General features: G+C 40.4%; 1 protein-coding gene across 1 annotated transcript; it reads left to right on the top strand.

Moving 5' to 3' along the window:
• The first annotated feature begins 2481 nt into the window (after positions 1–2481).
• Positions 2482–9148, top strand: LOC137296529 (NXPE family member 3-like). The gene is made up of 4 exons (XM_067828330.1): positions 2482–2504; positions 5377–6048; positions 6709–6758; positions 8352–9148. The coding sequence occupies exons 1-4, from the start codon at positions 2482–2484 to the stop codon at positions 9146–9148; spliced, it is 1542 nt and encodes a 513-aa protein (XP_067684431.1).
• The last annotated feature ends 696 nt before the right edge of the window (positions 9149–9844 follow it).

Here is a 9844-nt window from a genome sequence, read left to right as displayed (position 1 = left end):
ACATGACTGTGACACTGAATGTGTACACGTGTGAAAATTAATTTGATCACATTTTAACGTACTCGTACAATTTGCTTTGTTGTCTTCTTCAGCATTTCTAATGTCAGTCTGTACACTTGTGCATAGTTGTGCACATTCCACAGTGTCGTGCTATAAACACACGTCGGAGGATACCTTGCATGGCACACTTTGAACGTCAGTTTACTTGCAGAGAGATATGTTCAAACGACAAGAATGTTTGTACTAATTTGTCAATACTGTTAATAATACTGAGAGGGCGAGTTTGGGTTATTTTCCAGCAATATTCCAGCTATACGGCGACGGTCTTTAAATAATCGAGTCTGGACCAGACAATCCAGTGATCAACAACATGATTATCAATCTGCGCAATGGGGAACCGATGACATGTGTCAACCAAGTCAGCGAGCCTAACCACCCGATCCCGTTAGCTGGAACCGATAACCTCAAACAACAAGAACGATTTTTTAATGCGCTTTCATTTTTGGATAGCAGTGCACTGATATGATAACTGAATAAAGGCCTGAGTCTTGCCATGCGGTTTAGACGAGTATTCGTGTTTCAGCGATAAAAAGCGGTTTGTTTGTCGACTCACACACATACCGTTGCGAGTGCGACCAGGCCCGATTTGTATAGATTGCCGTGACCAAGGAATAATACATGTACTAGTTGAAATACGTCATGTCAACACGCCTCGGGCCTTAATCTAGATTCTGACAAAAGAGACTCGAGTGTGCCCAGGTTACATGTCATTCAAACGCCTGTGTCCTTGACATACATCTAACCTACGAACTCTAAGAGAGTGTCAGATGATAAATTACCCATTGTGGAAGGTATAATATAGGCTGTGGGAGAGGCAAACTGAAGATAGTTGCTTGCTCCTGGATTGGTGTCGTGTTAATGTTATCATGCTAGTAGTCAAATCGTACCACTAAAATTTTTATCACTTGGTTGTCGCCATGTTTACTTTGATAACGGTGTAAGTATCTTCCCCGAAACGCCACCCTATACAATAAACATGAAGTTGTCATCCATAAACGTGCATGCTTAGTTAATGATTCAGCAACTTCCAGAATCCGATCAAATAATTTGGTGTATATATGCATATAATATTTGCATATTGTTTTACATTATCTAGCGAACTGAATGATAAAACATTAGATACGTAAAGTGTCAAGTGATGTTGAAAATAGGAAAAATCATATGTCTCAGCTTAGTGTTACATTTTTAATGATGTTGAAAACAATTTACTCTTTCAAGAAAATATAAACGTGATATATGTAAAGTAGTGATTTGTATGGATGGATCTAAGTTTCTGTTATATGACAGACACGACGATTGTGTAGCTGTACTCGAAACGTCAGGTCTTTCATGCGATTCAAGTTGATATTCATATCGATGTCCCCCTTGAAAACAAATCAACAAATCACATCTGAATTAAATTTGCACGAAGTGCAGAAGAGGCTAAGGACTAAACATAATCCATGGTAAGCATGGTATTCTTATGTGCAACTGGTTCACACAGTATTTTCCAGATTACATCACCCATGCATGCGTGCAGGTATGAATAATTAGTCACGACAGGAGCTGAGTTGTTCACAGACAGTGATGATGATGGATGACTGTGACAGCAAACCCAACACAGAGGAGGTTGTCAAGACAAGACAACTAACGTTTCCGTTTTAACACACAACCCATCCGTGACGGTGTGTACATTTGTTCAGTGAGAGTAGATGGGCTCATGTGGCTCACAACTTGTGAATATTTGTCAGGATGCAAACGAAGCTAGTTAAACCGTGTTTCCCTATGGTTTTGCGTTTTTTAAGGATACAGAGTTTATAATTGAGACCTTTTTATGATTTAAATGGACATATTAATGTGATGACGGGGTCGTGAACGGATGAACACTACGACAGGTTAGTTTTGGACTGCCGTGAGTTCTTTGAGAATGTTTAGAATGTGAAGTGCTGTGTTTTGAACTTGTTTTTCTTCCTCCGACTGAAATGTCCAACAGTCGGTATGTCTGTTTTACAGCAAGCGTAAGGATGAGAATTCGTTTTGCTTACGTTGTTTGTGACTATATTTCATAGGATGATGTCGTGCGCCGTTTCAAGATGTTGTCAACTGAAACGACGTCGGAACTTACTTGGGCTGTTGTTAATGACTGCAGTCGGGGTGGTGTATATGATTTACACTATACTAAGCAGGTAAGACATATCCATGTACATGACTTACAACACAAGAGGGTAAGACATATCGATTCATTTACATTACTTACACTAAACTAAGCAGGTACGATATATCCATGTACATGACTTACACAATGACAAGATCTCCGTCTGAAGCCGCCATTGCAAACTTAGGATTGTAGATCATTGGCTACATTGACAAAAGTAAACTCCGGCTCTTTCTGCAACACTAGTTCAGACAATCTCAAAAAACAAATACGACATATCCTAATACATGATTTACACTATACTAAGCAGGTAAGACACTTCTCGACACTCAACTCGACCTATCAATTATGTATATAGTAATGGTAATTATGCTTGAAAGTGTTTCATCACGAAATCAATTCTCAAAAGAATGCCTGCTTGTAACAAGCACGGTTTTGACTATGACAACCGTGTGATACTAGACTGTGAAACTTCACCTCTCCGAGATAATTTGTTCTCATCTCTGATTAATCTACTTGATGATGAAACCTCTGTAAATTTTGAAATGTAGAAAGACAACGAAACGTTGTCAACTCTCCCTCGTTCAGGACACATACCACGTTGTAATTATACACATTGTAACACATATCTATCAGTCGAAGCTACATGTTAGAGTTTGTATTTTATTGGTGAAACTTTGTCTACATGTGACGCCATCTCTTTGTTAATGTTTAAGTGATATATTTGTTGGTCACTGGTCAGGGAAACATAAACAAACATTGAGAATTCCTTGACCGATGGTTCCCGAGGGACCAGTGAACAACATATTTATCTTACAGAACACCTCAATGTTAATTTTGAACTGTTGGAAGCACGAGTATCGGATCATACAGCCAACCTGTGTGAATCAAATGATTAATCGAATCTTGCATCTTGCAGTTATATCTCCCGTAGGTATTGTCGTAGTAGAGTCGCCGCGATATAGTTCCCCTTCTAAATATTCACAGTGACTACATTTGAACATTTTGTCAAAATTTATTTATTGGAATATGAGGCAATGTTTTTGTAGCTATCGCTAGATATGGCGGACGACACTGGAGAAACAGATTTACAGTTATCTCCCTTCCATCGATGTGCATTCGTAAAACATCGGTAATTTCCGTTCATCATGCGTGATGCTATTCGAGGTAACTACCATGAAGTACCGAATGAGTTGCTATTGGCAGCGGGGTGTATTGTAATACACCTCGCTTGTACATGGGGTGCATTGAAAAGAAGAAGAGCGCTCAGCCAATCAGACTGCAGTGACATTTATGTGTGGTGTAAGAAAAATGTACATATGCATTGTCAACAAAGAATGGAATTCTTCTGCATGCAAATACGAATGTATTTAACGTTAGATCTGGATAGATCCCCCCTTCCTCCCTCCCCTCTCTCTCTCTCTCTCTCTCCCTCTCTCTCTCTCTCTCTCTCTCTCTCTCTCTCTCTCTTAGATAAGTCGTAACCGTGTGTAGCTTTACACTAAACTAAGCGGGTCAGACATATCCATGTACATGACTCACACAGTTTTCAACAGGTAAGACACATATCTATGACTTACAAAATGAAAAAGGAAGCAAGACACATACCAGTGTTCATGACTTACACTGAACATACACGCAAATAGCGACTGATGATGTGGTGTGACGTGGCCCTGGTAACCACAGCCTGGAACTACGTGTAAGAGGACCTTACGATGTTTGCTGTGGTCCTCATGAATATATACATCTACTCTAATCGCGAACTCTCCTTTCGTAAATAAGCAACCTCTTCTTTTTATCGTTGAACTCATACACCTGTTTGCAAAATACTGGTCTATTGTAGATTATGGCGAGAAATAGCCTACATGAAGGATGCGGTATTTGAGTATTGGGGGTAAAAGGTCATGTCAACATTGGGAGTCCCAAAAGTGACATTTTTTCACTCCTTTGTGACATATTCACGAAACGCGTCTGTGTTTGGAATTTAACAACACACATTTTGCCACACATGGTAAACACTGCACATACTTGTGTTTCAGGATGTTGTGCTGGTTGAACTATGTGTATGAAAATGGACGCCGTGTTAATTTATGTGTCAGAGTGTATACCTGTTCTGTTATTTTCCGGGTGTTTCTGACGTATTTACGCAATTCTATGCAACATTAATAAAATGAAAAATCAAATGATTTTTTTAACACGTGAAAAGAATAAAACCCCACTGACATTTAGCCACGCCTCCATTGTTTCGTCATACTAATGTACGCATGAAACGAAAAGTTTTACGATCCGTTTTCTTCGTTTTTCATAAAGATCACGCCACGCCATTGCGTAGAACATGCAAACGGAAGAATGAAAGAAGCTGTGCTCATGTTTGATGGGGTCGAAAACTGAAACTGACAAGACATGTTTTTGTGGTCATGTTTTCCATTGGGTGTTATTCTTGTGCTTGGTCCTAATTTATAAGACCCATGAAGGTCCGGGTTAGAATACTGGCCTTCGGTACGCCATGCTTGTCATAAGAGACGGCTAACAGGATCTGGTGGTACCACTCGTTAACTTGGTTGACACATGTCATCGGTTCTCAGTTGCGCAGATCAATACTCATACTGTTGATCACTGGATTGTCTGGTTCAGACTCGATTATTTACAGACTGCTGCAATATAGGTACTACGGTGGAAAACTAAACTTACTCACTCCTCACTCACTCACTCACTCACTTTTGTGCTTGGGATGTGCTGTGTTGCGCCGATTGTTTTCAGCCATGCAACCTTTGTAACTTATATATCCAAACTCATTTACAGGGCGTATACTTCTTGTGGTTGTTTCGATACGTATAAGTGTATGTTGAGTATATTCGTGTGTTTCTTTCTTACTGTTTCTCGTGTAACATTTTACACATTGTTCTAAAAAAACACCTAGGAAAATTATTAACAAACAATTCCATGTTTTGGTGTATAAACATATATATACCCTTAAAGATATATATGGCCTCTGTATGAGAGCATCGAGTACAGTGGATTTGAAAATATATCCTATGTATTGACATTGTAAAACAAATTAAAATGTACAATGTTGTGCTGGAAGGGTTCACTCGTCACCACCTATCTCTGTTTACCCCTGTGCTGGTATTCTTGGCAAATTAATTTGTGTACAAAAAGGATTTTTTTGTTTTTGTTTTCAGCTCTCTGGAGCCTATTTCATATATTCAACGTCCCATATTTGTGAGCGAGGAAGAACTCTCTGCCGATGTGTATAACGTCGACCCTCTGGCATGTGCCAACGCGACCTTGTCCATCTTGCTTTTAGAAGGTGACGGCACCCGTTCGACCTATAATACTGGTGAAAGAATAACAGTGACAGTGCGTTTGTATGATGGCTATGGACTGCCTAAAAAAAGAGGCGGAGATTTAGTTAGAGTCTGGCTACGAGATATTGCTCAGTCAGCATGTTCGGCCGGTCACGTGACTGATAACGGAGATGGCTCGTATACGGGAGTTCTAAAAGCAGATTGGGCTGGTCAGCCTGAAATTATAGCTGCTATTGCTGGACCAAGAGAACGTTTGAAAATCATTTATAAAGTTTTTGAAAACCATCAAACAATAAAACACATAAACGCCATATTTGCAATTGAAGGGGGAAATCTTGAGGTCGAGGAGACTCTTTGCCTACCGTTCCCAGAAATCTTTGGGTACCGGAAAGTTTGCAACTTTACGGCAGAGAACTACGGTCTGCCCTGGTTCTGTGGTGAGCCCAGATCTATAAATATCACCTGTTTTGATTGGATACAAATCGTTGTTCATGACAACGCGGGACATCTTCCTTTCACCGATGCAGAAAAGGTCATAATTGAAAGGTGAGATTGCGTTCTTTTAGTAAGCTGAAATGGAAACTGCTGAACCTACATGTGAACCCTTGGTGATACTCAATAGTACGCGTGTGGCGCCGTCTATCCCTGGAATGCAATCAGGACAAACAGGTTTTTTGAATTGGTGACAAAATTGCGTGACTATACATTGTTATGTTATCATGATGAGCATTATGTCCATTTATATTGGGTTTTTTTATTATCACGATCCATTGTGATTTATGTTAGATTATGCGGATATGGTTCCTCGGTAGATCCACTGACTTCGTTGGTTAGGGTTGCTTCCCTTAGGCGTTGCAGGATGGTTCGTGGTTCATTTCCACAAAGCGGTCATGAAAGCGGCCTGAAAAGTTTTCACTCAGTGGTGTTTATGGCAACGTTAAGCAAACATCACTGTGGTTAAAGCGTTCGCTCGTCATTCCAGAGGCCCGGTTTGGATTCTCCACATGTGCACAATGTGTGAAGCCCATGTTTCGTGTCCCTACCCGTCCCTATTGCTGGAATACTGCTCAAAAAGCTCCGTAAAATCTCACTCATTAGATGATGCAATTGTGCTTTTAATATGAATTTATTCCCTTATATTCTAAAATATTCATTGAATTTTAATCATAAAAACTTATTCAACATCTTGGATTTTTTTGTTTTTAGAAATAATCACACACAAATCCAAGCTCGCCTCGCCGTCACAATCCGCGGTGGTAAGTATACTGTTTCTGAGTTGCAAAGGAAACCCAAAACTGGTAAATTTATTTAAATCAATTGTCACAAATTCTGGAAATATTTAAGCAATGTGTCATACATGAAAGCGTTTGCACATTTCTTTTGCCTATTATTACTCCTGAATACCCAAACTGCCTGTGAGGAGCTGGAAGGTTTTTGCTTATCGAACAGGGTAGCCATTTTTCTGGTGGGTGAACAGATTCAATTTTGAACAAACTCACTTGACTAAGGTGAGACCGGATGTATCACATGTGCTTTGTTGTTGCCAGGACTGAAGACTTAGAAACTCTCAGGCTGCAAAACACAGTCACCCATCCAATGACCCTCCGCGCTCAACTGATTTGTAGCCAGAGCCCTATACACTACCTACACACGACCACATTCACCCTAAAAACACAGCTTAGATCTGAATTTAGAAAATGATTTCTCTCGCTCGTAAAATATTTCAGTTGGAAGGTAGTTGTTGTAACCGTGTAATTAGAATCGGGAAAAAACAACTGACAGCAGCGAACGGATACATGACATTGTTATTCATCATTCGGCAGAATGAAGTTGCGCTTCACATAAGCAAGGATGCCCCGCGACAGCGGAACGCAAGGTCATAAACTGATAAAAGATAGATTGGTTATTAAACAGCCCTGAGCAATTATATTAGCACGGTACGTTTTCTGTTCTCGATATTGTAATAACTAATTCCTGAGGGCAACAAGCTAGAGACTAAATGTGTAACGACACTGAGATTTGTCATTTTGTGAATCACATCTCGACTGTCGTATTTTGTGAAAACACAGTATAGTTACTCAGCGTGATATGTGCGTCACTCATTTTAAATTATGCTGAATATTTTCTCGTTCAGAAAGGTTGATTTTTTTCAAATGTGATTAGGGAGCACTTTTTGAAATTGTCAGTTGAGAACAAGAGTGATGTGAGCTTTTGTCGGATGGGCGTTAGTGGTCAGTTTTTATAGTTTCGGGCTCGAGTTCAACCAAAATGTTTATATTGGGAATAGAGATGACTAATGGGCCAGTGACTTAGATGATTAAGATACACGAGTAACAGTTCCAATATACGTCCGTATATCACCCTACAGTGTGAATTAGACTGAAGTTAAATATTGTCAGTTGTCAGATTCTTCACAAAAATGTGCATCGAAAAAACACTGGGATATAAAACTCCTGACTCAAAATGGAAATTAGGAAATGTAGGTGTACTCTTGTGGTCCGCGATTTCAACTTGAAAAAATACTTGAAAACTGTCACTCGAGATCGGGTGGTCTTCGTATCAGTTGTGCAAATCGATATTCATGCTGTTGATCACTGAATTGTCGGGTTCAGACTCGATGATTTACATCCAGCTGCCATATTGCTGGAATATTGCTTAGTGCGGGGTTTAACAACAACAATCTGAAGGTGCCCAGTCTTTGGATGTGAGACGGAACCATCAAATCTTAAAACTAGAAACCATCCTTGTATTTTCGACGCACATTTGAGGTTACCAACACACCTACAGATTGATCAGTTCTTGCATGTAATTCTGTTTGGTTTCATTGTTAAAAATATTTTCTTTATCAGGCGTGCCCGCATCTTCAGGTAATACTGACCATGTCATTCCATGTAACCAACGTCCCGTGTTTGACACATGGGGGGATGTGTCCCCCGTTGGTTTTTTCTACAAGTGGGCGTGGATTCCTGCCGCCTGCAAAGACACCATTGAAACTATCGCCGACTACGAGGGATGTTTGCGTAACCGACGCCTTCTCATTTACGGAGATTCCACAACTCGACAGTGGTTTGTATATATCCGGAAACTGCTCCAACTCAAAATGGCGACTCAGATGTTTGAGGACGGCCAGCCTTGGCATAAACCCTGCCGAGCTGTCAATACCCTTCACAACTATTCAGTATTTTGGGGCCCTCACGAACTCCCTTTCTATGGCGGACCCAACAGGGGATTCAACAGACCTACGTATGTTTACCTAGATGAAATACCAAACCACTCAAGGGATATAGTTATAATACACTATTACCTTCATTTTGTGTCGTTCCATCCGAGCGTGTTCACACGTCACATCCGGCGTCTCTACCAATCAGTGGAGTCCCTTGTGTCACGTGCCCCAAACGTCACCGTGGCAATAAAGGGCCCCCATGCATTGCAGGATCTGCCCGGTCGACTGGACGACTACTGGGGGCCTGTCTATGACAATATTATACGTGATACTTTTCGACCAATCATGGACAAAGTGTTGTATCTGGATTTCTGGGATATGACTCTAGCCGCAGAGAACAAGAGTCTTCATCCAAATGATACAATCGTCTCTAATATGGTGCATTACATGTTAAACATGGCTTGTAGGAAAATACATTTATGAATAAATACATTGTTACGTTTTTATTAGTCTTGCTGTGCGTGGTAGCGAACCTGGCGACACGGGTTCATAAGACCATTGTCAGGAGAGACTAGGGATAGAGAGGAAAGTTTTGGGCCGTCCTAAAAAGTTACACGGCGCGCTGGGTATCGATACTTTGGGTATTCAGCGTACTCTTCATCTCTTCCAGTGTATTTTTTATACTATTGAATGAAAATAATTGTATTTCTGTACAGTTCAACTTGTGAAGGAATGTATTCGTTTGCTGTCTAATGTGATCGCAGTGATATTTTATTCAACGTTGCAATGATCCAGATGCCACATAGTATGCAGTATTCTGGCGTTGGCCTCCTGCATCTTCTGACTTCAACGTCTGTGACAGCTAAACAAGGACGTGTGCCTCCCAGTCCATCCTGGTGGTCTTGTGAGTGACTGGGTGCGGCGAGGTATGGTCATTGTGGTCACGTAAAAGGGAACAAACTGTCCCATTACTATATCCATAAAATTCGCCCAAATTTGCGAAACGCATGCAAGTATTTTATGAACGTTATGAAATTCCGAAGGCAAAACATATTAGAATATATTGTAACTGTTTCATTATTTCATGCTGCACATTGTACAGTCATGTGTGTGTAAGGTCCGTCTTCAGAACAGAACCGATTCTTCCTAAAATCTTGAATAATGTACAGGAGTATGACA

Source organism: Haliotis asinina, chromosome 9, assembly GCF_037392515.1.
Source record: "Haliotis asinina isolate JCU_RB_2024 chromosome 9, JCU_Hal_asi_v2, whole genome shotgun sequence".
Lineage (NCBI taxonomy): Eukaryota > Metazoa > Mollusca > Gastropoda > Lepetellida > Haliotidae > Haliotis > Haliotis asinina.
The sequence above is the reverse complement of the archived record's forward strand: the minus strand, read 5'-3'. Positions and strand labels throughout refer to the sequence as shown.

What these genes read in the sequence shown, in the direction of transcription:
- LOC137296529 (XM_067828330.1), top strand. Translation starts at nt 2,482, where the DNA reads ATGATTTACACTATACTAAGCAG. An exon ending in GAAAAGGTCATAATTGAAAG is followed by an intron (nt 6,049 to 6,708) that starts GTGAGATTGCGT and finishes TTTTGTTTTTAG; the next exon opens with AAATAATCACACACAAATCC. An exon ending in CGCCGTCACAATCCGCGGTG is followed by an intron (nt 6,759 to 8,351) that starts GTAAGTATACTG and finishes TTTCTTTATCAG; the next exon opens with GCGTGCCCGCATCTTCAGGT.